The sequence below is a fragment of the Netta rufina genome (assembly GCF_964035555.1).
Source record: "Netta rufina genome assembly, chromosome: 29".
Classification (NCBI taxonomy): domain Eukaryota; kingdom Metazoa; phylum Chordata; class Aves; order Anseriformes; family Anatidae; genus Netta; species Netta rufina.
This window is the reverse complement of record NC_140153.1, coordinates 3,256,190-3,282,659: the sequence shown is the minus strand read 5'-3', so window position 1 is coordinate 3,282,659 and position 26,470 is coordinate 3,256,190. Positions and strand designations below refer to the sequence as shown.

Sequence of the window (26,470 nt, the reverse complement as noted above, 5' to 3'; positions counted from 1 at the left end):
TCAGCCAAGATGGCGGCGGGGGGGGGGGGGGAGCGCCGCGCTTCGCCGGCTAAGATGGCGCCGGGCGCGCCCTGAGATGGCGGCGGGGGGGGAGGGGGCGGGGAGGCTTTGCCCGGCTCCAAGATGGCGGGCGGCGGCGGCACAGAGGCGGCGGCGGCGTCCCCCGGCCCAAGATGGCGGCGGGGGCGGGGCGGGGCGCGCTTCCGCCCGGTTCCGCCATGGCGGCGGGGGGCGGCGCCGTGCGCATGTGCGGGGCTCCATGGCGAGACAAGGGGCCGAGCGCGCTCAGGGTAAGCCCCGGGCCCCGCCGGGCCCCGCCGCCGCCCCCCCCCCGCCCCCCCGGTCCCGGGGCCCGCCCCCCCCCCGCCGCCCCTGCCCCCCCCCCGGGCCGCCCCCCGGCCCCCCCCCGGGCCGCCTCCGCCCCTCCCCCGCTTCCCTCCTCCCCCCCCCCTCCCTCCCGTTCCCGTTCCCCGCCCGGTCCCGGTGCCCCCCCCGCTGACCCCCCCCGGTTGTCACCCCCTGTGTCCCCCCCCCCCCGGCCAGGCCCCCCCCCGGTGCCCCCCGGTGCCCCCCCCGGGCCTGTCACGGCGCCCCCTGACAGCCCCGTGCCCCCCCCCGCCCTGTGCCCCCCCCAGGGTACTCCTTGCCCCCCCTCCCTCCCCAAATTGTCACCGCCCCCCCCAATTTGTCGCCCCCCCCATCCTGTCACCGCCCCCCCCAAGCTGTCACCCCCGCCCAATCCTGTCACCCCCCAAAATTGTCACCTCCCCCCCCAAAAATTGTCCCCCCCCCAAACTTGTCACCCCCCCCCAATGTCCCCCCCCCATGGAGTCCCGGGGGGGGTCCCTTTGCTTTGGGGGGGGTCGGAGCTGATCGGTCCCATTTTTGGGGGTGCCCCCCCCCCGCTTGTGGCCTTGGCCCCGAAGGTCACCCCCAAAACCCGAGGGGGGGGGAGGGGAGGGGACACACGGCGGGGGGGGGGGCGCTGCCACCACCCCCCCTGGTGACAGCCCTGGGATGTGAAACGGGGCCACCCCAAAACGAAGCCGCCCCTGGGGGACACCCCCCGGGAGGTGACACGGGGGGTGGGGAGGTGACACTGGGGCTGTTTTTGGGGGGCTTTCTGCCCCCTCCCAACCCCCCCGGGCTGTCCCCAGGCTGGAGCTGGCCCTGTCACCTCCCTCGTGGGGGGGGGGGGGGTTGGTGGCCGTGATGGGGGGGGACGGGGATGGGGATGGGGACGGGGGGGGGGGCTGGTGGTCACCGTTCGGTGACACCGAGGGGCAGGGGGGAGGTTTGGATGTGTCAGGGGGGGCTCTGGGGCTGTGTCCCCATGGTCCCTGTCCTGTGTCCCCCCCTCCCTGTGTCCCCATCCCCTGCCCCATGTCCCCTCTCCGTGTCCCCGTGTCCCCCCTCCATGTGTCCCCATCACCATGTCCCCATGTCCCCTTGTCCCATGTCCCCCCACCCCTCTGTCCCCCTGTCCCCATCCCTGTGTCCCAACGTGCCCCTATCCCCACGTCCCCCCTCTCCTGTGTCCCCGTCTTTGTCCCCAAATTCCCTTCTTCTGTGGTCCCCTGTCCCCCATCCCCATATCCCCTTGTCCCATGCCCGTCATCCCCCTGCCCCCCATCCCCCTGTCCCCATTCCTTCTCCCTGTCCCCCTGTCCCTGTGTCCCTGTCCCCCCCGTCCCCATTTCCCCCTGTCCCTGTCCCCTCGTCCCCATCCCTCTTCCCATCTCACCATGCCCCTGTCCCCCCTGTTCCCATCTCCCTGTCCCCCTGTCAATGTCCCCCTGTCCCCCCCCATCCCTGTCCCCGTCCCCATTTCCCTTGTCCCCATTCCCCATTTCCCCATGTCCCCCTGTCCCCCCTGTCCCCGTCCCCCTGTCCCCGTCCCCATTCCCCCCGTCCCGGTTCCAGGCTGACCCCCCCCGGCGCTGAGCCGCACCCCAGCAGCCGCCGCCCTCTGATGCCCGGCGCAGCGGAGCGATGAAGGGGTGAGTGGCCCCCCCCCGGGGGTAAAATCCCAAATCGGGGCATGGCGGGGGGGGCTCGGGGACCCCAAAACACCCTCCCTTGTCCCCCGCAGGCAGCAGAAAGCAGCCGAGACGGAAGAGGGCACGGTGCAAATCCAGGAAGGTGAGGAGGGGGTGGGGGGGGGCTTCTCTGTCTGAGGGGGGGGGCGCAGGGGTCCCGGGGTGGGGGCCGGGGGCCGGCTGCGGGGTCCCCGCCCCGCTATGGCCCCCCCCCCGCCACCTTCCCGCCCCAAGGTGCAGTGGCCACGGGCGAGGACCCCACCAGCGTGGCCATCGCCAGCATCCAGTCGGCCGCCACCTTCCCCGACCCCAACATCAAGTATGTGTTCCGCACAGAGAACGGCGGCACGCAGGTACGGGGGGCTGGGGGGGGCTGGGGGGGCGGGGGGGGCACCGGGACCCCTCCGTGGGGCAGCCGGGGGGAGAGGGGCTGGGTTTGGGGGGAAACGGGGATGTGGGGGGGGGTGTGGGGTCTCCCCATGGGGGAGCGGGGAGAAGAAGGGTTGGGTTTTGGGGGGAAATGGGGTCATGGGGGGGGCATGGTGACCCCTCCTTGGGGCAGCTGGGGGGGAGAGGGGCTGGATTTTGGGGGAAAAGCAGGGACGTGGGGGGCATGTGGGGTCTCCTCCGTGGGGAAGCAGGGCAGAGAGGGGGTTGGGGTTTGGGGGAAAACAGGGAAGTGGGGGGGGACACGGTGACCCCTTTTAGGGGCAGCTGGGAGGAGAGGGGCTGGATTTGGGGGGAAAGCGGGGATGTGTGGGGCACAGAGCGACCCCTTTTTGGGGCAGCGGGGAGCAGAGGGGCTGGATTTGGGGGTGGTGGGAGCGGGGGGGAGCGGCGTGGCTGGGTTCTGCTCCCCGGCAGGCTGCGGGGCTGAGCCGGTGCCGTGTGTCCCATCCCCTCCTGTCCCCTCCTGTCCCCCTCCTGTCCCTCCTGTCCCTCCTGTCCCACCCCACCCCGTCCCTCCCGCCCCGCAGGTGATGTACCGGGGTGATCCAGGTGGCGGACGGGCAGCTGGACGGGCAGACCGAGGGCACCAGCGCCATCAGCGGCTACCCCGCGGCGCAGTCCATGACCCAGGTGGGCGCCGCGCTCGGGGGCCGGGCCGGGGGGCGACCCCGGGGGGCTGCGCGGGGACACGGCTGTCACCGTGTCCCCGTCCCCCCCCCCCAGGCCGTCATCCAGGGCGCCTTCACCAGCGAGGATGCGGTGGAGACGGAGGCCGCGGCCACCGAGACCCACTACACCTACTTCCCCACCGCCGCCGTGGCCGACAGCAGCACCTCCGCCGGCGCCGGCACCACGGCCACCGCGGTCGTCACCACGCAGAACTCCGAGGCGCTGCTGGGGCAGCCCACGCCCACGGGTACGGGGACAGGGGACAAGGGACGGGGATGGGGATGGGGACAAGGGATGGGGGCAGGGAGGGGGGGGAGAATGAAGGTGGCTGTAGGGATGGGGATGGGGGTGAGAATGGGGAGGAGGGTGGGGAGAGTAGGGGGCTGCGGGTGATAGTGGGGACAAGGGGTGGGGATAAGGGATGGGGACAGGGACAAGGGATGGGGACAGGGGACAGGGATGGGGTGAGAGTTGAGGAGGCTGTAGGGATGGGGATAAGGGTGAGAAAAAGGGGATGAAGGTGGGGAGGAGGGTGGGCATGATACGGAGAATGTGGGTGGCAGCAGGGACAAATTTGGGGACAGGGATGAGGACAAGGGAGGGGGGTGAGAATTGAGGCTGTAGGGATGGGGACAAGAATGAAAATGGGGATGAAAATGGGGAGGAGGGTGGGGACGATACAGAGAACGCAGATGGCAGCAGGGACAAAGTTGGGGACAGGGATGGGGACAGGAATAAAAATGGGGATGGAGATGGGCAGGAGGATGGGGACGATAAGGGGAATTTGGGTGACAGTGGGGACGAAGATAGGGACAGGGACAGGGAGGGGAGAGAATGAAGGTGGCTGTGGGGATGGGGATGGGGAGGAGAATGGGGACAATATGGGGAATGCGGGTGACAGTGGGGACAAAGTTGGGGACAGGGGATGGGGACAGGGCAGCTGCCAGCCCCCGGCCGGGGGTGTCGCAGCCACGGCCCCCTTTTTGGGATTCCCCGCCTGACCCTGACTCTGGTTTGGGGCCGTTCAGGGCAATTCTTCGTGATGATGTCACCGCAGGAGGTGCTGCAGGGGGGGGCTCAGCGCTCCATCGCCCCCCGCGCCCACCCCTACTCCCCGTGAGTACCCGGCGGGCGGTGGTGGGGGGGGGCTCGGCGGCGACGTGAGGGCCCCCCCCCGCCAGCACCGACCCCTCCGCTCCCCCCCCCCAGGAAGGCAGAGGCGCCGCGGGCCACCCGGGACGAGAAGCGCCGGGCGCAGCACAATGAAGGTACCGGGGCTGGGGGGGGGGTCGGGGGGGGCTGCGGCATCCCCCTGGGGCTCGGGACCCTCGGGGCAGTTAGGGGCAGAGCTCTGATGGGAGCGCTGTAATTAGCGGGGGGGGCAGGGCCTGGTGATTAAGCTCAGGGCTGGGGGGGCACCTGGGGCTCTGCTTCCAGCCCAGAGCAGCCGGCAGGACCCCAACCCGTGGCCAAAACCGGAGATTTTTGGCTGTTTTGGCCCCAAAACTGCTGGACCCCGAGGGCAGAGTGTGGAGCACCCCGGGGTGCTTCACCTCCGGGGCCGGCAGCACCCACCCTGCCCACCGCCCCCGTCCCCCCCACAATTGGGGTCAGCGCCCCCCCTGTGCGCCCCCCGGGAGGCAGGAGGGGAGCAGGGAGACCCCCAGCAGGGTCTGTGCTGTGGGTGGGGGGGGTCCCAGTGCTGCCCCCACTGAGGGGTCTCGGGGTGGGGGTGGGCTCTGACGCCCCCCCCCCTCCCCTCGCAGTGGAGCGCCGGCGCCGGGACAAAATCAACAACTGGATTGTGCAGCTCTCCAAAATCATCCCCGACTGCTCCATGGAGAACACCAAGTCGGGGCAGGTAGGGGGCCGGGGGGGGGCGCGAAGGGGCCGGGGGGGGGGCACGAAGGGGCTGGGGGGGGGCATGAAGGGGCCGGGGGGGGGTGCAAAAGGGACGGCGGGGTGGGGGCGGCAGGGCAGGGATCGGGGTCCCGCATCCCTTGGGGGGCCCTGGCTGTGGGGTGGGAGCTGGGAGAGGGTCCCGGTGTCCCCCTGGGGGGGTCCCGGTGTCCCCCCCAGGGGATTTTCGGGTCCCCCCCGTGATGCCTCGTGTCCCCCCCCCCCCCAGAGCAAAGGGGGGATCCTGTCCAAGGCCTGCGACTACATCCAGGAGCTGCGGCAGAGCAACCACCGCCTGTCCGAGGAGCTGCAGGGCCTCGACCAGCTCCAGATGGACAACGAGGTCTTGCGGCAGCAGGTGGGTACCGGGGGGGGGGTCCGGGGGGGGTCCCCTGCACCCTGCCTCACCCCTGTGCCCCCCCCTCCACGGCAGGTAGAGGAGCTGAAGAGCAAGAACCTGATCCTGCGCACGCAGCTGCGGCAGCACGGCGTGGAGATCGTCATCAAGAACGACAGCCACTGACTCAGGGGGGGCCGGCGGCCACCGGCAGCCCCCCCCGCGGCCGCCTCCCGCGCTCCAAAGCGCCCCCCCGCCCCCCCCCCCCCCGCCCGGTGTGACATGAGGAGCCCCCCCCCCGTCCCCATCCCCATCCCCCCCCCCCTTTGGTTTGTGTCCTCTCCCCCCCCCCAGTCTCACGTCCCCCGCGCTTCGTGCTCACGCTCTGGCCAGGCGGGCGCCGGCCCCGCTGCCCCCCCCCCAGCACTGCCTGGACCCCCCCCCCCCCCAGCCTGCGCCCCCCTCTCCGGGTGTCACCCCCACCCCTCATTTGTCCCCCCCCTCCCCCCGGGTGTCGCCCCCCCCGGGTCTCACCTCTCCTGGGGGCTCCGGTGGCTCTCGCCCCCCCCTCCCCAAATTCTTCCCCCCCCCCCTCCCCCCGGGGTCCCCACTGGGGTGCGGGGTCCCTGGTGTCGCGGCCCCCCCCTGTTCCTCCTCCTGCCCCCCCCCCCGCCTGCTGCAGCTGGCCCGGCCCGGCAGGCCCAGACTTTTTTTTAAAAACTCTCTGACTTTAAAAAAAGCGAAAATAAATAAAAATAGTGATTTGTTTTTCCAGGCCCTCACCTTTATTCCCCTGCTCCCCCCCGATAGCACCCAAGGGACCCCCCAGTCCTCCCCAGCCCCCCAGTGTGCCCCCCCCAGCTCTGTGCTGCCCCTTTGACCCTATTGTACCCCCCCACGCCCCCCATGTCCCCCTCATGTGCCCCACCGGTCCCACCGTGTCCCCCCCCGTGGCCCACCACGACCCCCCCCAAACCTTTTTCCCCCCTCCCCAGCGTGTCCCCACCCCTCTGCTGTCCCCCCCATTGATTTGGGGTCAGTGATGGCACCGTGCTGTGACGTCACCGTGTGTCGTGATGTCACTGCGTGCTGTGATGTCATCATGCCCCTCTGTCACGTCACCGTGTCGTGACATCACAGTGCCGTGATGTCATCATGCTGTGACGTCACTGTGTCGTGATGCCACCATGTGTCACGATGTCACTGTGTCATGTCACTGTGTCGTGATGTCACCAGGCCGTGATGTCACCAGGCCGTGATGTCACTGTGATGTCACCGTGTGCCATGTCACTGGGCCCTGATGTCCCTGTGCCATGATGTCACGGGGTGACAGCACTGTGCTGGCAGCAGGGACTCTACTGGGGGCACTGGGAGCACTGGGGTCACTGGGGGTACCGGGGACACCAGGGGCACTGGGGTCACTGGGAGCACTGGGAGCACTGGGAGGCCCCCGGCATCCCCTGGGGCTGAGGCGGCCGCAGGCCCCGTCGCCATGGCAACGGCCGGGCCCCGCCCGGCAGCCCCCAGGCGGGGCGCGGAGCGCGCCCATTGGCCAGAAGTTCAGGCGCTCCCTCTGATTGGCCGCCACGCCCCTCTCCCGCGCACCTGTCTCTCGCGCGCCCCCTTCGCCTCAGCCAATCGGCGCCCAGCGAGCCGGGGCCGGGGAGCGGGGCGCGCCCCTTCCTTGACGAGACAGGCGGAGCGGCCAATGGGGCGGCGCGAGGGGCGGGGCCAACTCGCACCTGGCAGAGGGGCGTTGGCCGGATTGGCCCGGCCCCGCGGGGCGGGGCGAGCCCGCCCTATCGGCGGCCGGGGGCGGGGCCCACCTGGGCGGGGCGGGGCCGCACCTGGCCCGGGGCGCGCAGAGCGGCGGCGGCGGCGGCCATGGCGGGAGCGGCGCTGCGGGGCTGCCCCCGGCCCCTGCCCCTCCCCCTCCTGCTGCTGTGCGCGGCGGCCGGTGAGTGCCGGGGGGCGGGGGGCGGCTGGGGGGGTCCCGGTCCCGGTCCCGGTCCCGGTCCCGGTCCCGGTCCCGGTCCCGGTCCCGGTCCCGGTCCCGGTCCCGGTCCCGGTCCCGGTCCCGGTCCCGGTCCCGGTCCCGGTCCCGGTCCCGGTGGAGGCGGCTTTTCCCGTCGGGGGCCGTCGGGGCGGTGCCGGTGGGGGTGGGGGCGGCCGTGGGTCCGCCGGTGCTCGGTGCCGGTACCGGGACGGGGCGGGGGGGGGGCCTGGCGGTGTCCCCGGGGGCGATGCCCACCCCCCCCCCAGCCCCCGGTTACCGGCCGTGGAGCTTCGCCGCCGGCCACCGGGTGCGCCCGTGGGGAGCGGGGCGGTGTCGGGGCAGCGAGATCCCGGCGGGGCTCACCGGGACGGGGCAGCACCGCCCCGTTACTCCCGGTACCGGCGCTCCCCTGGGCGCTTCCCTCGCGGCATCGCCGCCATCGCCCGCCCCGGGACCACCGGGGGCCACCGGGGGCCACCAGCGCTGGGTTCCCGGGGACCCCGTCCCCCGTTCCCGGTGGTGGCGGCGCGGGGGGCACCGTCCGGGGGAGCCGCTCCCGGTCGGGGCCGGGGCCGGGCAGCGCCCGCTGACCCCGGGGACCGGGACCGGGACCGGCCCCACCCCGGCGGCGGTGACTCAGGGGCACCGGGGACATCCGGGCCGGGGCGCCGGGAAGGAAGCGGCCCCCGACGGCCCCCCCCAACCCCCCCCGGCCACCACGGGGACGGGGACAGCACCGGGACAGCCCTGACCCCCCCCCAGCCACCCCCGGTGTCCCCGGTTAACGGGTGCCCGTTTTGGGGTGGCAGAGGCCGAAGCGGAGCCCCCCCAGTTCCCCCCCCCCGGCCCCGGCCCCTCCTTTGTCCCGGGACAATTCCCGGCGCGGGTCGGGGTCCACCCGAGCGGGGCTGGTGCCGTCGGGGCTCCCGGCCCCATGGGGCTGCGGGATGGCGTCTTTTGTTTTTTTTTTCCCCCAAAACGCACCGGAGCAGCCCCCGTTCCCCCCCCACCAGGCCGTGGCACGGGGCGGGGGGGCTCCGAGCGGCTCGGCCCCACAGCCCCCCTCCCATGGCCGTGCCTTTTCCTGTCCCCGGGCCGGGTTTCCCGTCCCCGCCGAGCGCTTCCTGCACAGCCGGGACGCAGCGGGAGCGGGGTCCCCCCCCCCTGCCACCCGGCACCCCCCCCCGTGGGGTTTCCAGGCAGCCCCTTCCCCACCGGACCACAGCTCCGGGCACCGTCCCCAAACCCGGTGCGAGGTCCCGGTGCCCTCCGGGATCCCCCCCCCCTCGTGGCGGGGGTGGCCCCGGTGCCCCCCTCCCGCTGGGTTTCGCTTGGCAGCGGCTCGGGGAGCAAAGTGCAGGCGGCTCCGGGCACGGGCGGTTTCGGTTCCCGGTGTCGGCGGCCGGCCTGGCCTCTCCCACGCCGTGACTCACGGCCCCCGACCCACCGGGGCCTTTCACCGGCCACCCCCCGCCGTGGGGCTCCGTGAGCGGAGGTCGGAGGCCGGAGACGAGCCGGGAGCCCCGGCCTCCGCCTCGGTTTGTCCCCGTTTCCCCCGCCTGTGGCCGTGCCGGGGGGGGCTGTGCTCGGACCCGGCGTGCACACGCGTGCCAGGCAGGGGTGTGTGTGTGTGTGGGGGGGGGGTGTGGGGGTGTGCACACGCGTGTGCACGAGGGCAGGGCGTTACGAAACACCCCCGGGGCTGCCCCCGGTCGGTTTCCTGCGAAACCAACCCAGGAGGGGCTGCGGGGAGGTGAGGCCGCACAGGTAGGGCAGGATTTTCCGGCTGCGGCCGTGCCACAACGCGGTGCCGTCACCTCTGCCCCGCGGCTCCCGGTGTCACCTCTGCCCCAGGGCTCCCGGTGACCTCGCTGCGGCAGCCCCGGTGTCACCGGGCGGCCACGGAGCCGGGGGGCAGGGGGGGGACGGACACAGCGGTGTGCCGCGGGTGGTGCCGGGGTGAGCCCTTGGCACCGGGTCCCTGCGCTGACAAACCCCGAGGTCGGGAGGTGCTGTTAAAGGGTAACTGCGGCTGGAAACTGATTAACGAGACGGATGGAACGGCGAGGAGGAGGAGGAGGAGGAGGAAGGGAGGAAGGGAGGCCGGGCTCACTGCCGTGGGCCCCTCGGCGCCTGCCCCAGCAGCTGGGGACGGGGACGGGTCCCCAAATTCTGGCCGAGCTTGGCAGCTCCGGCGTCCCTCGGGACCTGGGCTCCTCCTGGCGCCTCCCGCGTGTCTCAGACGTGTCCCTTCCTCCCGCAGGGTCCCTGGTGGGCGCCCAAGTGACCTCGGAGATTAAGCAAGTGCCTGAGAACAGCGGTGAGTGCCCGGCTGCGGCCCCCCGACACCGGGGTCTCCCCCATCAGCTCGGCCTGGGCACCCGGCTCCTGCCGACGAGGGGCATCCCCGGGCTCTCGGGGTGCTCCCCCTGCGGATTCCCTGCTCCAGGGGGGCTCCGGGGGCTGCCGGCCCCCCAGCTCAGCGCCGTCTCTCCCCCGCAGCCGTGGACATCCCCTGCACGGCGTACAAATACAGCATGAGCAGCCCCCGCATCGAGTGGAAGTTCCAGAAGGGCACCTCGCTGGTGCTGCTGTACTACGGCAACGAGCTCACCGGTACGTGTGTCCCCCCCCGCAGCCCCTCCAGGCCTCCCCTTGGGGGTTTTTTTCCTCTCTGTCGGCTGCCCCCCGACCCCCCTCCTCTCCCCGCAGAGCCCTACAAAAACCGCGTCCAGTTCACGTCCACCAACATCCACTTCAGCACGGTGACACGGGAGGACACGGGGAAGTACATCTGCGAGGTGGTGGACGGCAGCAGCCAGATCTCCAAGTCCGAAGTCAACCTCGTCGTCCAAGGTGTGCCGCTGGCCCCCACGCCCCCGCGCTGCCCCTCTGTCTGTCCCGGAGAGCCCCCTGCCACCCGCTCCCCGTCCCCGCTGCCACACGGGGGGAGCCAGCTGGGGGGGGGACACTGGATCTGCCCTCCCCTGTTGGCAGCACGCGTGGCCCCAGCAGATTTAAGGAGCTCTGAGCCCCCCTTGAACCCTGGGGAGTGTGTTGCCAGCTGGGGCACTGCGCCTAGGGGTGGCCACCGGGCTCCTCGTGGTGGCTTTAGGGGACGCTGCGTTCTGGGGGCACCGGGGGCTGGCTGTGCCAGGTGCCCCCCACACCGGGGCTTGGGGTTTCCTCGTGAAACGCCTGCTCGGGGCGAGCAGGGGAAGTGAGAGCAGCTGCGTGCCCTGCTCGGGGTGGAACCGAGCTCTTCTTTCCCTCTCCCCCCGTCCCGCAGTGCCCCCCTCCAAGCCGGTGGCCCACGTCCCCACCTCGGCCACCATCGGCAGCAAGGCCGTGCTGCGCTGCACCGAGACGGACGGGTCCCCGCCGCCCACCTTCCGCTGGTACCGGGACACCATGCTGATGCCCAGCGACCCCAAAACCAGCCTGACCTTCAGGAACTCGTCCTACACGCTGGATTCCACCACCGGGGAGCTGGTGAGTGCCTGCGCTCAGGACGTGGGGACCCCCCGGCCCCCACAGCCACGCTCCCGTTCCTCTCCTCTCCCCCTCCAGACCTTCGAGCCCGTCACCAGCTTCGACACGGGTGACTACTACTGCGAGGCCTCCAACAACGTGGGCTCCCCCCAAAAATCGGACGTGGTGCACATGGAAGCCAGTGAGTGAGGAGCGGGGGCCAGGGCTGGGGTGGGGGCTCCACGGAGCTGCGCTCGGCTGCGTCTGGCACGAGTCACGTTCCGGGGAAAACTGCCTGGTTGCGTGTCAGCCTGGTACCCTCCAGCCTGCAGGGTTCAAAGGAATGCTAATTAGCTGCGCTGTTAATGACCCTGCTGTTTGCTCTCCGGCAGCATGGGTTGAAACAAGTCCTCGGAGTGATGCCGTGGAGGTGGGAGGGGGGAAGCTGCCCTTGGAGCTGGAGCTGGCCGGGGCAGCCCGGTCCTCGTGCGAGCCAGACCCAGCTTCGATGCCGGGTCTTTGGCCCGGGGCTCCCCTCCGAGCCCCCCATCGAGCCCCTCTGAAGTGGGGTCCCCACCCTTCGGGCTGGGTTTTTGGGTGTCGAGCCAGGGTTTTTGGGTGTCGAACTGAGGGTTTGTGCCCCGTCATCTGGCCGTGGCCCCAGGCTGGCATCCAGCAGCCCCCTGACAGCCCCCCAGCAGCCCCCTGACAGCCCCCCCACCTCTCTCACCAGACGAAGTCAACGTGGGCGGCATCGTGGCGGCGGTGGTGGTGCTGCTGATGGTGCTGGCGCTCATCGCCTTTGGGATCTGGTTCGCCTACAGCCGGGGCTACTTCAGCAGTGAGTTCTGCTCCACGCACCCGTCCCCAGGGCTCGCTCCCCTCTGTGCCAGCACCGCTTTCCCTGCCGCCCCCCCCCCTAAAATCCTTGTCCCCTTTCTTTTATTTCAGAGAGAAAAGAGTAAGTGAGCCCGGATCGCTGCCACTCCCAGTCCGCGTCCTCCCCTCTCCCAGTCCCTGCCCGGAGCAGGCTGAGGCTGGGACCGTGCCCTGGTTGTCAGCAGGTTTTTTTGGGGGGGGGGCAGTGCTGTGTGCAGTGTGCCCCCCCCTCAATGCTCTCTCTTTCCGCAGCACCACCAGCAAGAAGGTCATTTACAGCCAGCCCTCGCACCGCAGCGAGGTGAGTGCGCCGTGCCCTGGAGCATGACAGGGCCGGGCCGTGTCCTGGGGGGGTTGTGTCCCCCGGGGGGGGCCCTCAAAACACTGAATGGTGCCCAGCCACGGGTCTGATGGCGAAGGGGGAAGGCGGGGACCCCGCTGCCCCCCTGGCCGTGGCAGTGCTCGTCCCTGAGCCCCCGGGGATCGGCGCCCGAGGGCTTTGCTGGCCACCAGAAGGGTTCCCAGGGAGACGGCTCCCCGGGCACTTGTCATGCAAAGCAGAGAGGGGGCAGCTGCAGGCCCCTGCAGGGACAAAGAGGACCTGGGGGGGCTCCATCGATCATCCAGGGGGGGCTCCATCGCTCAGGACAACGGGGTGGCACCACACAGCACCCCCGGAGCAGGGCAGAGCCCTCCTCGCGTCTCTTCCCCAGACACGGGAGCTGTGCTCGCCCCAAACCCCTCTGGCTGTGGTGCTGCCCGAACCCCCTGCTCCCAGCAGCCCCCCCCCGGGCACAGCCCCCCACTCCCAGTTCGGGGTCCTCCCCCCCGGTAACGTCCCCCCTTTCCCTCCGCAGGGCGAGTTCAAACAGACGTCCTCCTTCCTGGTGTGAGACCCTCCCGCGCCGCGAGCTGTTGTAAATGTTTTCTAATTGCTGTAGTTGTGATTTTTAACTATTTTTGGTTTGTTTTGTTTTTTTTTAAGTGCAACCTGATCCCTTTTTATCTGTCCCTACCCCCTTGATTTTTTTGGGGGGGTAGTGCCCTTCCTCCCCCATTCTCACCCTCTCCAACCAGTGCCTTGAGGCCCTGGGGTCCCAGCGGGGTCCTGTGCCTTGTCCCCAGGCGGGGGCACAGCGGATGCTCAGGGACAGCCCCGCATCCTCGGGGGGGGCCGTGGCCGTGGGGGGGTGCTGGGGACGGAACCCCCTCTCCCAGGGTCTTTCCTGGGGGTCAGGGGTGGGAGCGCATCTCCCAGCGCCAGTCCCAGCTGCCCACTGGTGCCAGTTTCCCCGCCGTACTGGGGGCCATTCTCTTGTAACCACCCGTGCGATGATGTCGGCGGGGGAAAACCATCAATAAACCTGTGTTCCTATACCGAGTGTTCGCAGCCTTCCTGGGGACGGTGACACCACCGGTGCTGAGCCCCGAGCAGGGGGGGACCGCTCGTGGCACGGGGATGGGACCCCGCGTGGGACCCCTGTGCACGGGGACGTCTCGGCGTCACTGCGAGCCCTTTCTGCCTGTCAATAATAGAACTTTTATTTAGTAACTCCTTGGTCTTTTCTCCCCCAAATCGAGGACGAGGCCCCGAGGTGCCCCCAGCGGAAGCAGGGCTCGGACGCGTGAGTCTTTCCAGGGGTGAAACCTTTCTGCCCCGTGTCTGTACAGAGGGGTTAGTCGCACTACACATGTACACCTGTGTGGATAACCTGGGCTCCGTGCAGCGAGGGAGGACCAGCCCCGGGCCGTGGGGGTGCCCGGGGAGGCGCGTTAATAGGCGGGGGCTCTACGTTAGCAGCAGCGACGTGCTCGAGGTGGGGGCTCGAGCGGGGACGCGGCGCCGCGGCCGTGTCCGATTATCGGTGACACCCCGGTGTGTGCCCCCCCCCCCCAACAGGCAGGGGGGCAGCGTGGGGAGGGGGCCCCGGCTCTGGGGGCAGCCTCAGTGTGTGTGTGTGTTTTGGGGGGGGGGGTCCTGCCTCGGTTTCCCCCCCTTGGCACGGAGCCGTCCCGCTCCCCACAGCTCGCCGGGGCAGGCTGGAGCAGCGAGGCAGCTCCCAGCTGGTGGGGAACCGTGTCCCCAGGGGCTGGGGGTGGCCGCGTGCCCCCCACCCCGGGGACAGCTTTCCCGGCAGGATTGTGTCCACCTTCCTCCTGGCAGCGCAGAGGGGCTGGGGGGGGGTCTCTGGCTGGTGTTAGCAGAGCGTTAGGGGAGGGGGACGGGGACAGCCCCGTCCCCACGTGGGCCGGGACGAGGGGGACGTGGTCCCACCGGTGGGCGAGCACCCACGCGGGTCCCGGGGGGGCAGCCCCGTGCCACGAGGAAGGGGGGAAAGGCCCAGGAGGACGGCGAGAGCCGGGAAGGGGGGGGAAGAGCCGGCGGCGTCTCCCCGCGCTGGTGGCATCTCCAGGGCTGGCGGCGTCTCAGACGTTGCTGATGCGGACGCTCAGGGGCGCTCCCTCCCGCTCCCGCTCCGCCGCCTCCCGCAGGGACTCCTCCAGCTTCACCTTCTCGGGGTCCCCGAACCGCACGGTCTCGTGGACGCAGCAGGGCACCGCCACCTTCACCACCTGGTCGAAGAGGCTGAAGTCGGCCACGTACTTGCCGCTGGCCGAGAGGGAGATGGCGGGGGTGAACTCGTAGCCCCAGAGGATCTCCTCGGGCAGGTAGGACGTGCGCACCTGGCACGTGGCGCTGGTGGACTCCACGGTGCCGCTGAGGATCACCACCAGCTCGAAGTCGCCTTCGCCCGTGCGCAGGGCCATGTCCCGAAAGGGGCTGGCGTCGTCCACCACGTGGTAGAAGGTGAGGGGCAGGATGAGGAAGGGGCTGTCGGATGAGGTGTCCACCTGGAAGTCCACGTTGACCTGGTTGAGCCGCACGCTCTCGCCCTCCTTGGTGAGGTGGGTCTGCAGCAGCTTGCCCGTCACCTGGCAGCCGATGAGGAGGCTCTTGCGCATGTTGGCCACGCGGATCATGAGGCAGGTCTTGCCGTTGTGCTGCGCCACCACGGCGTTTTGGCTGAACTTGATGGTCTCCGCCCGCTTCTTGGGCCGGGCGATCTTGGCCAGGAAGGTGCCGGTGATGAAGATCTCCATGATGGTGGTGAGCACCAGCTGGGTGATGAGCAGCACGATGGCGAGCGGGCACTCCTCGCTGATGTAGCGGAAGCCGTAGCCGATGGTGGTCTGCGACTCCAGGGAGAAGAGGAAGGCGCCGGTGAGCGTGTGGACCTGCATGACGCAGGGCGTGTGGTTGGCCGGCGGGTCGAACTCCAGCAGGTCCCCGTGCACCACGGCCACCAGGTACCAGACCACGCCGAAGGCGAACCAGGTGCCGGCGAAGGTGGCGGAGAAGAGCAGCAGCTTGTAGCGCCACTGCATGTCGATGAAGGTGGTCCACAGGTCCTTGAGGTACAGGAAGCGCTTGTCGGCGATGTGCTCCATCCGCACGTTGCTGCGCCCGTCCTTCGTCATCACCCGGCGCCGGCGCAGGCCCGAGCCGATGAGCGGGCGGCTGTCGGTCTGCGTGGTCTGGCTGTAGTACACCTTGGTGGCCGACGTCATCTGCGGGAGGGGGCACCGTGAGCAGGGGGGGGTGCGGGGGGAGAGTCCGGAGGGGGTGCGGGGCGAGGGGGGAAGGTGGGGGGGGGTAGGGTGGAGGATGGGGAGGGGATGGATGGAGGGATGGGGGGATGTGGGATGGGATGGGATGGGATGGGATGGGATGGGATGGGATGGGATGGGATGGGTGGATGGGGGATAGGATGGATGGGGAAGAGGGAAGGGTGGGTGGGTGGAAGGTTGAGTAGATGGATGGGGTGGGTGGGTGGAGAGGATGGTGAGAAGATGGAAGGTTGGGCGGATGGGGGGTGGGATGGATGGAGAAGGTGGGTGGGTGGGTGGATGAAGAAGACGGGGTGGGTGGATGGAAGGTGGGGTGGGTGGGAGAGGATGGATGGAGAAGGCGATGGGTAGCAGGATGGAAGGTGGGGGGGTGGCTGGAGAAGGCGGGGGGTGGATGGGGTGTGGTACGAGGACGGGCAGCTGAGGGATGGAGGCTGAGGACGGGTTGGGTGTTGGGGACGTGTTGGGGACCCCAGCCCAGTTTTGGGGACCCGGCAGCTTCGTGGCACCGCGGTGCTGGTGGCTGCTGTCACCCCTCACAGCCTGCAGCCCTCCCCCCGTCTGTCCGTCCCGTCTGTCCGTCCGTCCTCCTCCCTACTGATCGATGAACCCAACTGTCCGTCTGTCCCCACAGCCACCACCTGGCTGTCCCCCCGCCCATTTGTCCATCCACCTTCATCCGTCTGTCCGTCCGTCTGACCACGTGTGCCCTCTCCAGCCACCTGTCCGTCTGTCCACCCATCCCTCCCCCAGCATCCCCCCATCCACCTGCCCGTCCCTCCCTTCCTCCCCTCATCCGTACCCTCGTCTGTCCGTGCGTTCCTCTGTCCGTCCGTCCGTGCTTTTATGCCCCCGTCCTCTCACCTGTCCCTCTGTCCGTCCGCTCCTCCCTCCCTCCCTGCCCTCCCCCGCTGCTGCCAGACCCCGCAATGTCCCCGGCTGTCCCCCTGCCACCTCTCCTGGGGCCAGGACCCGGCTGTTCTGGCCGGGAGGAAGAGGAAGGAGGGGATGAATGGGAGGCGACGGGCACAAGGGGCTGGCGGCGGCGCCAGGCGCGCTTCCGTCCCTGTCCCCGTCCCCGACCCCGGTCCCCGCCGGCACAGAAAGGCCCCTTTCAGCCCCCGCCAGCGTTTGGCCCCGCCGCGGTTTCCGAGCTGGCTGCGGGAGGCGGCGTGCCGGGGACACCGGGGACGGGGTGGCAGCCTGGGGGGTCTCCTTGGAGCCTCGTGGCCCTGCGCCGGCCAAAGCCGGGGGGCCCCGGAAGGCAGCGGCCACCCCGCATGGTGCTGACCCCGTCCCTCCTGTACCGCATCCGCCCCCCCCGGCAAAACCCCGTGGAGGGGACGGTGGCACCGGGAGCAGGGCCCTGTCCCCATCCCCAACCAGGTCACTGCTGGTACCTGGGGGCACCGCGCATCCCCAGAGCCACCCCCTGCCCCAAAACCAGCCCCTGCCCCCAAAACCAGCCCCTGTCCCCCAGAGCTGCCTGGCCCGGGACCCCTGCACCCCCCAGTGTCCCCCCCCCGTGCCCCAGTGCTGGCAGGGCCAGGCACCAGCACCCCCAGCAGCTCCCCACAGGTGGCCCTGCGCCCCCCAAGTCCTTTTGTCCCCCTTTCCCCATGCTTCCCCCCACCGGTCCCATTATCCCTGGGGCTCCCTTTGTGCTTTTTTTTGGGGTTCCCGCACCCCTCTATGCCCTTCTCCCCCTTTTTGGGGTCCTTCCCCTCCCCAGCATCCCTGCACCTTTCCCTGGGCTCCCTGCACCCCTTTTTGGGATCCCTGCCCCCCCCCCAAAGTTCCCATTGCCCCTCTTTGGGGTCCCCACACCCCAGGGACTCCCCGCACCCCTTCCAGCACATCCTAACCCCCATTTCTGGGGTCCCCCACCCCTGAGCCCCCCTCCCTCCCCCATTAGCAGCCCCCCCGTGCCCCCCCCCGTGCCCTGGACACAGGTTGTGACAAGGCTCCGCTTGTTCCCGGTGCGGGGACGATGCCGCGGGGCACGGCCGCCACCAAGCACGACCGGCACCTGCTCGGGCCGGTTACCCATTAACCCCCCCCCCCCCGCCTCCTGCCTCAGTTTCCCCCCCCCCACAAGCATGTGGGGGGTCCTCGCAGGGCAGGGGACACGGGGACCCGTCCCCCCTCCCCGTGGCCCGCTGGCATCGCCAACCCGGGCGCTGTTCCCGTGCCCGCACGGTGCCAGCCGTGGCCGGGCTCCCCGCCAGCCCCAATTTCCCCCCTTTCCACCCCAAAAACGGGGGCCGTGATACTGGTGGCAACTGGGAGCGGAGGGTCCTCACCCCGTCCCCGTACAAAATTGGGGACGGTGGGGTTGGGGACACCGGGGGATGCGGCATGGGGCTGGGTGCTGGGGGGTGGGGGGGGGAAGGCTGTGCAAGGGCAGGCGGGGGGGGGGACGGGGGACACGGGGACAGTGGGGCCTTTGTGCGCCCCGGAGGAGAGGCCTCAATGGAGCTGGCGGGGCACAAAGGCGCTTTGACGAGGCGCTTCGTTAGCATGCACGGCCCCGCGCTCGCTGCCACCCCCCCGGCCAGCCTGGCCCCCCCCCCCCCCCCAGCGGGGGTCCCGGGGGCCAGCGTCCCCCTGCCACCCACCCCGCTCGGCCGCTGTCCCCTGCCCTTGGCCATCGGAGTGCCCCGAGCCCCTGCGCTGCACCCCGGGACCCCATCGCACCCGGTTTGGCCCTGGGGGGGGGACACCCCTGGGGGGGCCCTGAGGCCAGCGCCGTCCCCGTGCCCTTCACGCTGCCGGCCCCGAGCTGCAGAATTTGGGAAATTTGGGAAAATGGCGAGCGCAGGGCGGCGGGGGCAGGATGGGACCGTGGACCCCTCCCCAGCCGTGCCTCAGTTTCCCCTCTAGCGCAGCAGGGACACTGTGGGGGGGGTCCCCACAGCACCAGGGGACCCCCAAAATGACAAACCCACCCCCCCCAGTGTTACTCAACCCCCCTTAACTCCCAACAAATCCACCCCGCTGCCGGCTGCGGATTGGGGCAAAAAAAAGCCCGTTTTGGCCTCTTTTCAAGCCTGCCGCCTCCGGGGCAGCTCGGCGGGGCCGGGAGCGCGTCCAGCGGGACCCAGGGGCGCGGGGGGGACCCAGGGGCGCGGGGGCTCCCCCGGGAGCTGGCGGCGCCGGGTGCCGATGGGGCGGATAAGGCCGGCGGGGACGGCACGGCTCAGCCCTCGGAGCCAGCGGAGGAGCCACCGCCCGCGGGCCGCAGCACGGGTAACCCACGGCCCCGTCAGCCCCCAGACCCATTAACCGGCAGCTCACGGGGGGGTGGAAACTCGCAGCCCGACTAACCCGGGTACCCCACGGCCAGATAACCCACACCAGGTACCGCACCACCTCCGTAACCCACACCTCCAGCCCACGCCCCGATACAGCACACCTGCAGCGCTCCACACCCCAATAACCCACACCTGGGTAACCCACACCCAGATAATCCAGCCCCAAATAAACCCACACCTGCATAACCCACACCTGGATAACCCACATCCCAGATAATCCAACCCCAAAATAACCCACACCTGGATAACCCACATCCCAGATAATCCAACCCCCAAATAACCCACACCTGGATAACCCACACCTGGATAGCCCACAGTCGGGATAATCTGATCCCAAAATAACCCACACCTGGATAACCCACAGTTGGGATAATCCAATCCCAGGATAACCCACACCCGGATAACCCCCATCCCAGATAATCCAATCCCAGATAACCACACCTGGGTAACCCACAGCCCATCTTTGCCCACAGCCCAATCCCGCGTGGCTAATCCACAACCCTGCTAATCCAGCGTGGCTAATCTGTGGCCCCACTAATCCTCAACCCCACTAATCCAGCATGACTAACCCACAGCCTGGCTAATCCAGCGTAGCTAATCTGTGCTTCTGCTCATCCACAGCCCGGCTCATCCGGCAACACCTAACCTGCAGCCCGGCTCACCTGCAGACCCGGTTAACCCACAGCCTGGATTACCTGCCGCCTGGTTAACCCACAGCCTGGTTAACCCCCAGCCTGGTTAACTCCCAGCCTGGTTAACCCCCAGCCTGGTTAACCTGCTTAATCCCCAGCCCACCCAGGGCCGGTGCCACTAAACCCAGCGCCCTGTGGGTCCCCCCCCGTCCCCCTCGCTCCAAATGCCCTTGAAACGCCCTGACCCTGCCCCCCCCCCCAGTCCCTGGGGCAGGAAGGGCCCCCCCCAACCACCCCCACGGCCTCGGGCCTCAGTGCTGGGGGGGCAATGGGGACACCCCCGTGGGCTGCCGTAGAGGGGACAGGGGTGGCCCCCAGAGATGCCTGGAGGGGGTGGGAGTGGGGATGTGGTGCCCCCCACCCCGTCCGTGTCCGTCCGTCCGTCTCCCTGTCCGTCTGTCCGCCCGTCCAGGTCCCCACTGGGCTGGGGAGGGGGGAGACCCACGGGGAGGGGGGATGTGGGGGACAGGGGACGTGGGGACAGCGGGTGTGGGGACGGGGGGACAGCGGGTGTGGGGATGGAGGTGGGGGGCGAGGGGATGGCGGAGATGGGACACGGGGATACGGGGACAGCGGGGACAGAAGGGGAGAGGGGGACGTGGGGACGTGGGGACATGGGATGGGGGCGCATGGGGGGCATGGGGATGGGGGACAGGGACACTGGGGACACTGGGGAGACTGGGGACACGGGGACACGGGGGCTGGGGGATAAAGGGAGGTGGGGGCACGGGACACCGGGGACGTGATGGGGACACGGGACAGTGCGATGGGGGGGGGCGCGGGGCCACCGGCCCGAAACCGCATCCAGTGTGGGGGGGGGCACTGGCGGCAGCCCCCAGCCCCTCGCCCCCTCCCCAGGGTGGCCTGGCCGTGACCAGGGGGGGCTTTACCGGGGCGGGGGGCGGGGGGGGCTCAGGGGGGACCGGGACCACCCCACCCCCGGCGGCCCCTTACCTTGCCGGGGGGGCACCCTGGGGCGCCCCGGGGGTGCCTGGCCGCGCTCAGCCCGGCCGCCGCCGGCTCCCCATGGGCTTTATGGCTCGGCGGGGCCGGCGGCGGTGGGGACGGGGCCCCCCCCGCGCCCCCCCCCCCCCCCCAACCCTCCCCCGGGCCGGCCGCCTCGCAGGGCCCGGCTGGCACCGATTGGGCGGGGCCGGGGAGGGGGCCCCCGGGGGGGTGGGGGGGGAATGGGGGGGGCCGGGGGAGGCGGGGGGGGGGCGGGGAGGAGCCGGCGTGGGGCGGGCTTGGGGGGGGGGGCGGGGGGGTTAATGGGGTTGGAAAACGAGCCCGGGCCGGGTCACGTTACCGGCCTCGGGGCGGGGGGGGGAACCGAGCACCCCCCACATCCCCCCCCCCCCCCATCTCCCCTCCCCACCGCAGCACCGGGCCCCCCCCCCCACCCGTGTTTTGCGTGGGGTCCTGAGACCCCCGTGGGGAGGGGGGGGAGCACGGGGTGGGTGTCCACCCGTGGGCAACCCCCCCCCCCCCGACACCATCACCCCCTCAAACCCCCCCTCGAGGGCTGCTGCTGGCTGATGATGATGGAGCGGCGGGGGGGGGGGGGGGGGGCGCGGGGCCGTGGGTGCGTGGCCGTGGGTGCGTGGGGCCGCCCCCCCCCCCGCACAAGGCCCCGCTGTTCCCGGGCCGGTCCCGGCACAAAGCGCCTTTGTCTGCCGGGGGGGGGGCCGGGGAGGGGCCGGGGGCCGCCACCGCCACCGGGAGGGGGGGGACAACTGGGGGGGGGGGGGGGGGGGGGGGGGAGGAATTTTGGGGAGGGGAGGGGGGGGCACCACCGGAGGGGGGTGTGGGGGGGGTCAGCAGCGAGCACCGTGTGGGTGCGGGAGCGCAGCACCAGGCGCCCCCCCCCCCCCCGTGCCACGCGTGTCCCCGAGCACACGCGTGGGCGCAAACCCGGGCGCATTTTGCGCCCCCCCCACACCCCCCACGCGTGGCCCCCGCCGCTCTGCCCTTCCCGGGAGGGGGGGGGTCGGGGGGTGAGGGGGGGGTTAAGGGGGGGTTTGTCCCGGTTCGGCTCGGCCCGGGCCGGGGGGGGCCGTGCCGGGGGCGGGCGCTGCTCGGTATTTTTAGCCGCGCGCTCCCGGGGCGCCAGGCCGTTGCCGGGGAACGGCGGAGAGCGGCCGGCGGGGGAGGCGCGGGGGGGAAAAAAAAAAAAACGGTGTTTTTGGGGGGGGGGGCGGGGGTTGGGGGGGAGCTGGGCCGGGCCCGAACCGAGCTGAGCCCGAACGGGACCGGGTGGGACCGGGCCGAGCCGAGCCGGGCGCTGCGCTCGTCCTGCGCCATGCGCGCAGCGCGCGGCGGGGGGGCGCGCCCCGGCGGGAGCCGCGGGGGGAGCGGTGAGTGAGGGGGGGGGGGGGGCGGGAGGGCAAAGGGATGGGGAGGGATGGGGGGGGGGGCGAGGGGCAGAGAGGGGGGGGTGGGGGTGGAGGGGACGGCCCCGGGGGGCTGCTGCTGCCCCCCCACTCCCCCGTGGTTGCCCCCCCCCCCCCCTTCGATCTCTCCCGCACCCCCCAGCCCCGCTATCTGCACGCCCCCCCCCCGGCACATCTCAGCCCCCCCCTCGCAGCGAGGGTGACCCAGGGGTGGCGCTGGGGGCCCTGACACCGGTCGGGGGCACACAAGGCCTGCACGGAGGTGAAGGGTGCCCCCCCCCCCCCCCCCCTTTCCCCTCTGTATATTTTGGGAAAAGATGCCCCCCCCGTCCCCCCCCCCAAATCTGCCTGGACCCACCCCCTCAAAGCCCAGGGGCCATGGGGTGCCCCATGGCAGGGAGCCTGGGAGGGGGGGGGGACAGGGCTGTGCGGGGCACAGTTTTGGGAAGGGGGGGCAAGGATAGGGTTGGGGGGGGGCACATGCATGTGTGTGTGAGCATCGTGTGTGCGTGTGCATTGCCCCGGCCCCGTGTGGTGTGCGCTGGCATCGCTCCAGAGCGTGCACGGGACTGGTGCACACACACTCCGGTGCATGGCAGCGTGCAACGACCCCCCCCCGCACCCCCCCCCCCCAGGCTGCACGCGTGTGCATGCACCCCCCCCGTGGGCAAAACACACGTGGTGTGCACAGCCCTGGGTGCTGGCGTGCCGGTATCTGCTCGTGTGTGTGTGTGCATGTGTGTGTGTGTGTACACGTGGTGCAGCTGTGTGCGCGTGTTTGCACGCGTGTGCAAGTGTCAGTGGATGTGTGCGTCTGCATACACGTGTGTGTGTGTGTGTGCATGTGCGTGTGTGTGTGTGTGTGTGCACACACGTGTGCTCCTGCGGGCAGCTGGATGCAGGCGTGTTGCACGTTTGCAGGTGTGCACGCATCCTTTGTGTGAGTGCACGCATCGTGTGCACGTGTGTCCATGCGTGTGCACACACACACACACGTGTGCCCTCACTCATCCCCGCAGTCCCGTGCCTCACTGACCCCCCCCAGCCTCCTGCTGCCCCCCCCCCTGCCCTGCACCTCCCCCCAGTGCCTCCCAGTGCTCCCAGTTGGGCGCCACCACCACCACCCGCTCCCTCCCGCAGGCGCTGAGGGCGATGGCTCAGGACAACGCCGCCTTCTGCGGGGTGCCCGAGGGGGGGCCCGGCGAGGCCAAGGCCCCCCCCGTCCCCCCCCGGCGCCGGGGGGCCGGGGCCCGCAAGCGTCAGCGCTACGTGGAGAAGGACGGCAAGTGCAACGTGCAGCACGGGAAACGTGCGCGAGACCTACCGCTACCTCACCGACATCTTCACCACCCTGGTGGACCTCAAGTGGCGCTTCAGCCTCCTCGTCTTCATCCTGGCCTACGCCGTCACCTGGCTCTTCTTCGGCCTCATCTGGTGGTTCATCGCCTACTGCCGCGGCGACCTGGACCACCTGGAGGACCACGCCTGGACGCCCTGCGTCAACAACCTCAACGGCTTCGTCTCCGCCTTCCTCTTCTCCATCGAGACGGAGACCACCATCGGCTACGGCCACCGCGTCATCACCGACAAGTGTCCCGAGGGCATCGTGCTGCTGCTGCTCCAGGCCATCCTGGGCTCCATGGTCAACGCCTTCATGGTGGGCTGCATGTTCGTCAAGATCTCGCAGCCCAACAAGCGCGCCGAGACCCTGGTGTTCTCCTCGCACGCCGTGGTGTCGCTGCGGGGACGACCGCCTCTGCCTGATGTTCCGCGTGGGCGACCTGCGGGACTCGCACATCGTGGAGGCCTCCATCCGCGCCAAGCTCATCAAGTCCAAGCAGACGCAGGAGGGCGAGTTCATCCCCCTGGACCAGACCGACCTGAGCGTGGGCTTCGAGACGGGCCGACGACCGCCTCTTCCTCGTCTCGCCCCTCATCATCAGCCACGAGATCGACGAGCGCAGCCCCTTCTGGGACGTCTCGCGGCACCAGCTGGAGAAGGACGATTTTGAGATCGTCGTCATCCTCGAGGGCATGGTGGAGGCCACAGGTAACGGGGCCGCCGGGGGGGTGGGGCGCACCGGGAGGCACCGAACCTCTGTGGGGACACCTCGTGTCCGTGGGGACGTCTCTACGGGGCCGCCACCTCCATGGGGACATCTCCATGATGAGGGGACACCTCGGTTCCATGGGGGACATCTCTGTGGGACCACCACCTCCATGGCGCCATCTCCATGCAGATTCCTCCATGGGGCCACGTCACGTCCATGGGGACTGCTCTATGAGGACGCCACTTCCGTGGGGACATCTGCATGTGGACACCTCACCTCCAGGGGGACACACCCGCATGGGGGACACCTCACCTCCACAAGGACATCTCCATGCGGCCGCTTCATTTCCATGGGGACACCTCCAGGGGACAGCACCTCTATAGGGACACACCATGTGCATGGGGACATCTCCAGGGGGACACCTCATCTCCATGGGGACATCACCTCCACAGGGACATCTCCATGGGGACATCTCCATGGGGACATCACCTCCATACCCCCACGCACCACACTCAGGGTGGCCCCATGCACTGGGTGCAGCACACATCGGGGTGCCCCGTGCCTTACAGTTTGGGGGTGCCCCCCACCCCCAACCAGGGTACCCCATGCACCAGGTGCCCCCTACCCACCCCCAGGCCACCCCACCCCCTTCCCCAACCCATGGCCACACCGGGGGCAGCGTCCTCGTGCCGTGCGCTCTGCGCTCGCTCCGTTCACACATGCGGGGTGCAGCCTGCGGGACCCCCACCCCCATCCACACCCCCCCAAATCTCCCCGCCGCCCCCCAGGGATGACGTGCCAGGCGCGCAGCTCCTACCTGGCGGACGAGGTGCTGTGGGGCCACCGCTTCTCGCCGGTGCTGAGCCTGGCCGAGGGCTGCTACGAGGTGGACTACGGCGGCTTCCACCACACCGTGCCCGTGCCCACCCCGGCCTGCAGCGCCCGGCAGCTGGCGGCGGCGGCCGCCCGGCGCGATGCCCACCTCTACTGGTCCATCCCCAGCCGCCTGGACCAGCCGCTGGAGGAGGCGGCGGTGGCGGCGGTGGAAGAAGGGGCCGGGGGGGAGCCGGGACCCTCCTCCCCCCCCCCAACCTCGCCCCCCCCCGGAAACACAACGGCACCCCTGGCCAGCCCCGAGGGGTTGTGACGGCGAGGGGTGCTGGGGTTGGGTGAATAAAGGCTGACCCCCCCCCCCCCCCCCATTCCCAGCTGCATCTCCCCCCTCCCCAGATATGGTGATGGTGGTGGGTTATTTATTTATTTATTTATTTATTTATTTATTTATTTATTTATTTATTTATTTATTTATTTATTTATTTATTTTGGGGGGGGCAGTGCGGTGCTGCCAGGTCCCCCCCCCCCCCCGGTGTCACCTCCTGCAGTGCCGCGAGGGGACCCGGTGTCCTCGTCACCCTGCCCCTTGCTTTGGGGTTCATGGGGGGGGGAAATCACCTGGGGGGCTGGGGGGGGGGCCGTGCCATCCCATACACCCCCCCCATTGGGTTTGATTCCCCTTCTGCCCCCCCCCGGCTGCGTGCTGTTGGCACACGCACCCTGCCTTAGTTTCCCCTACACCCCCCCCCCCAAAAAAAAAAAAGGGGCTCGGGGGCGTGCAGAGGTGCCCCTAGTGGGGGGGGGGGGTGCAGGCTTTGTGCCCCCCCCATCAAGGGGTGGCAGATTGTCCCCATAACATCAATGCCCCCCCCCTCGGTTGTTATTGTAGGACCTACATTAACTCCAGCGTGCCCCCCCCTCAGTTTTTGGGGGTGAGCCATTAGCGTGGCCGGGGGGGGAGGGCCTCATTCCTAATTATTTTTTTTTTAATTAAGGGGGGAAACCGGGGGGGGGGGCACCTCCCCGGCACCCATGGGTGCCCCACCCCCCGATGGGGCTGGACACAAAGGGGGGGGGCCCTGCGGTTGCCGGGGGGGGCGGGGATGGCCCGAAAGGAACCGGAGGGGGCGGGGCAAGGAGGGAGGGGGCGGGGTTTATTTGGGCGTGTCCATCCCAAGCCCCGCCCCCAGCCCGCCCAGGCCCCGCCCCGTCCGCATTCCTCCCGCCCCCCCCCCCCCCCCCCCCGGCCCACGCGTGTTCGCGGCCCCGAGTCGCGGCAGCGCTGCCCAGCCCGGGGGGGGGAACTGGGAGCACTGGGAGCACTGGGAGGGGGCCGGGGCCCACGCCAGGTTTCCCCGTGGGGCCGGGGCGGCTGCGCCCGCGTCATTTGTTTTGCTCAGCTGGGGGACAGCGGGGGGGGGACAGCGGGGGGGGCAGCGGGGGGGGGGGGGACAGCGGGGGGGGCCACAGCGGGGGACACGGCCCCGGTAAACACCCCCCCGCCCACCGCCTCCGCCCCCCCCCGGCCTTGTTCCTGTCCCCAACCCCGGCTGCGGGGGGGCTGAGGGGGGGCATGGGGGGGGCTGGGGGGGGGTTTGGGGGCAGTGGGGGGGGCTGAGGGGGGTCGGGGGGAGGGGGGGGGCTCGGCAGAGAGGGGGGTGGGGGGGCAGACTGGGAGGGACTGGGGGATACTGGGATGGGGTGGGAGGTTTGGGGAGCACTGGGAGGTGCTGGGGCAAACTGGGGAGGGACTGGGATGGACTGGGAGGGACTGGGAGTTCTGGGGGGACTGGGAGGGACTGGGAATCTGGGGGGGACT

General features: G+C 70.4%; 4 protein-coding genes across 4 annotated transcripts; 3 read left to right on the top strand and 1 right to left on the bottom strand.

The window, feature by feature from the left end:
- Window positions 1–206: 206 nt before the first annotated feature.
- USF1 (upstream transcription factor 1) lies at window positions 207–6,057 on the top strand. Its single transcript, XM_084303407.1, is given in 12 exon segments — window positions 207–290; window positions 1,924–2,000; window positions 2,093–2,142; window positions 2,274–2,392; window positions 3,017–3,028; window positions 3,030–3,119; window positions 3,213–3,405; window positions 4,187–4,274; window positions 4,368–4,426; window positions 4,925–5,019; window positions 5,287–5,415; window positions 5,491–6,057. Coding segments are annotated over 11 exon segments (933 nt in total). The 5' UTR covers window positions 207–290; window positions 1,924–1,992; the 3' UTR covers window positions 5,581–6,057.
- Window positions 6,058–7,252: 1,195 nt separating this feature from the next.
- F11R (F11 receptor) lies at window positions 7,253–12,894 on the top strand. The gene is made up of 10 exons (XM_084303338.1): window positions 7,253–7,351; window positions 9,654–9,710; window positions 9,893–10,006; window positions 10,103–10,246; window positions 10,680–10,882; window positions 10,961–11,063; window positions 11,595–11,702; window positions 11,813–11,822; window positions 11,876–12,041; window positions 12,598–12,894. The coding sequence occupies exons 1-10, from the start codon at window positions 7,279–7,281 to the stop codon at window positions 12,631–12,633; spliced, it is 1,014 nt and encodes a 337-aa protein (XP_084159464.1). The 5' UTR covers window positions 7,253–7,278; the 3' UTR covers window positions 12,634–12,894.
- Window positions 12,895–14,167: 1,273 nt separating this feature from the next.
- KCNJ10 (potassium inwardly rectifying channel subfamily J member 10) lies at window positions 14,168–15,310 on the bottom strand (the record flags this gene model as incomplete). Its single annotated transcript, XM_084303403.1, has 1 exon — window positions 14,168–15,310. The coding sequence occupies one exon, from the start codon at window positions 15,308–15,310 to the stop codon at window positions 14,168–14,170; it is 1,143 nt and encodes a 380-aa protein (XP_084159529.1).
- Window positions 15,311–22,918: 7,608 nt separating this feature from the next.
- Window positions 22,919–24,964, top strand: KCNJ9 (potassium inwardly rectifying channel subfamily J member 9; the record flags this gene model as incomplete). The annotated part of the gene is given in 5 exon segments (XM_084303337.1): window positions 22,919–23,068; window positions 23,070–23,510; window positions 23,512–23,670; window positions 23,672–23,816; window positions 24,606–24,964. Coding segments are annotated over 5 exon segments (1,254 nt in total).
- Between the last annotated feature and the right edge of the window lie 1,506 nt (window positions 24,965–26,470).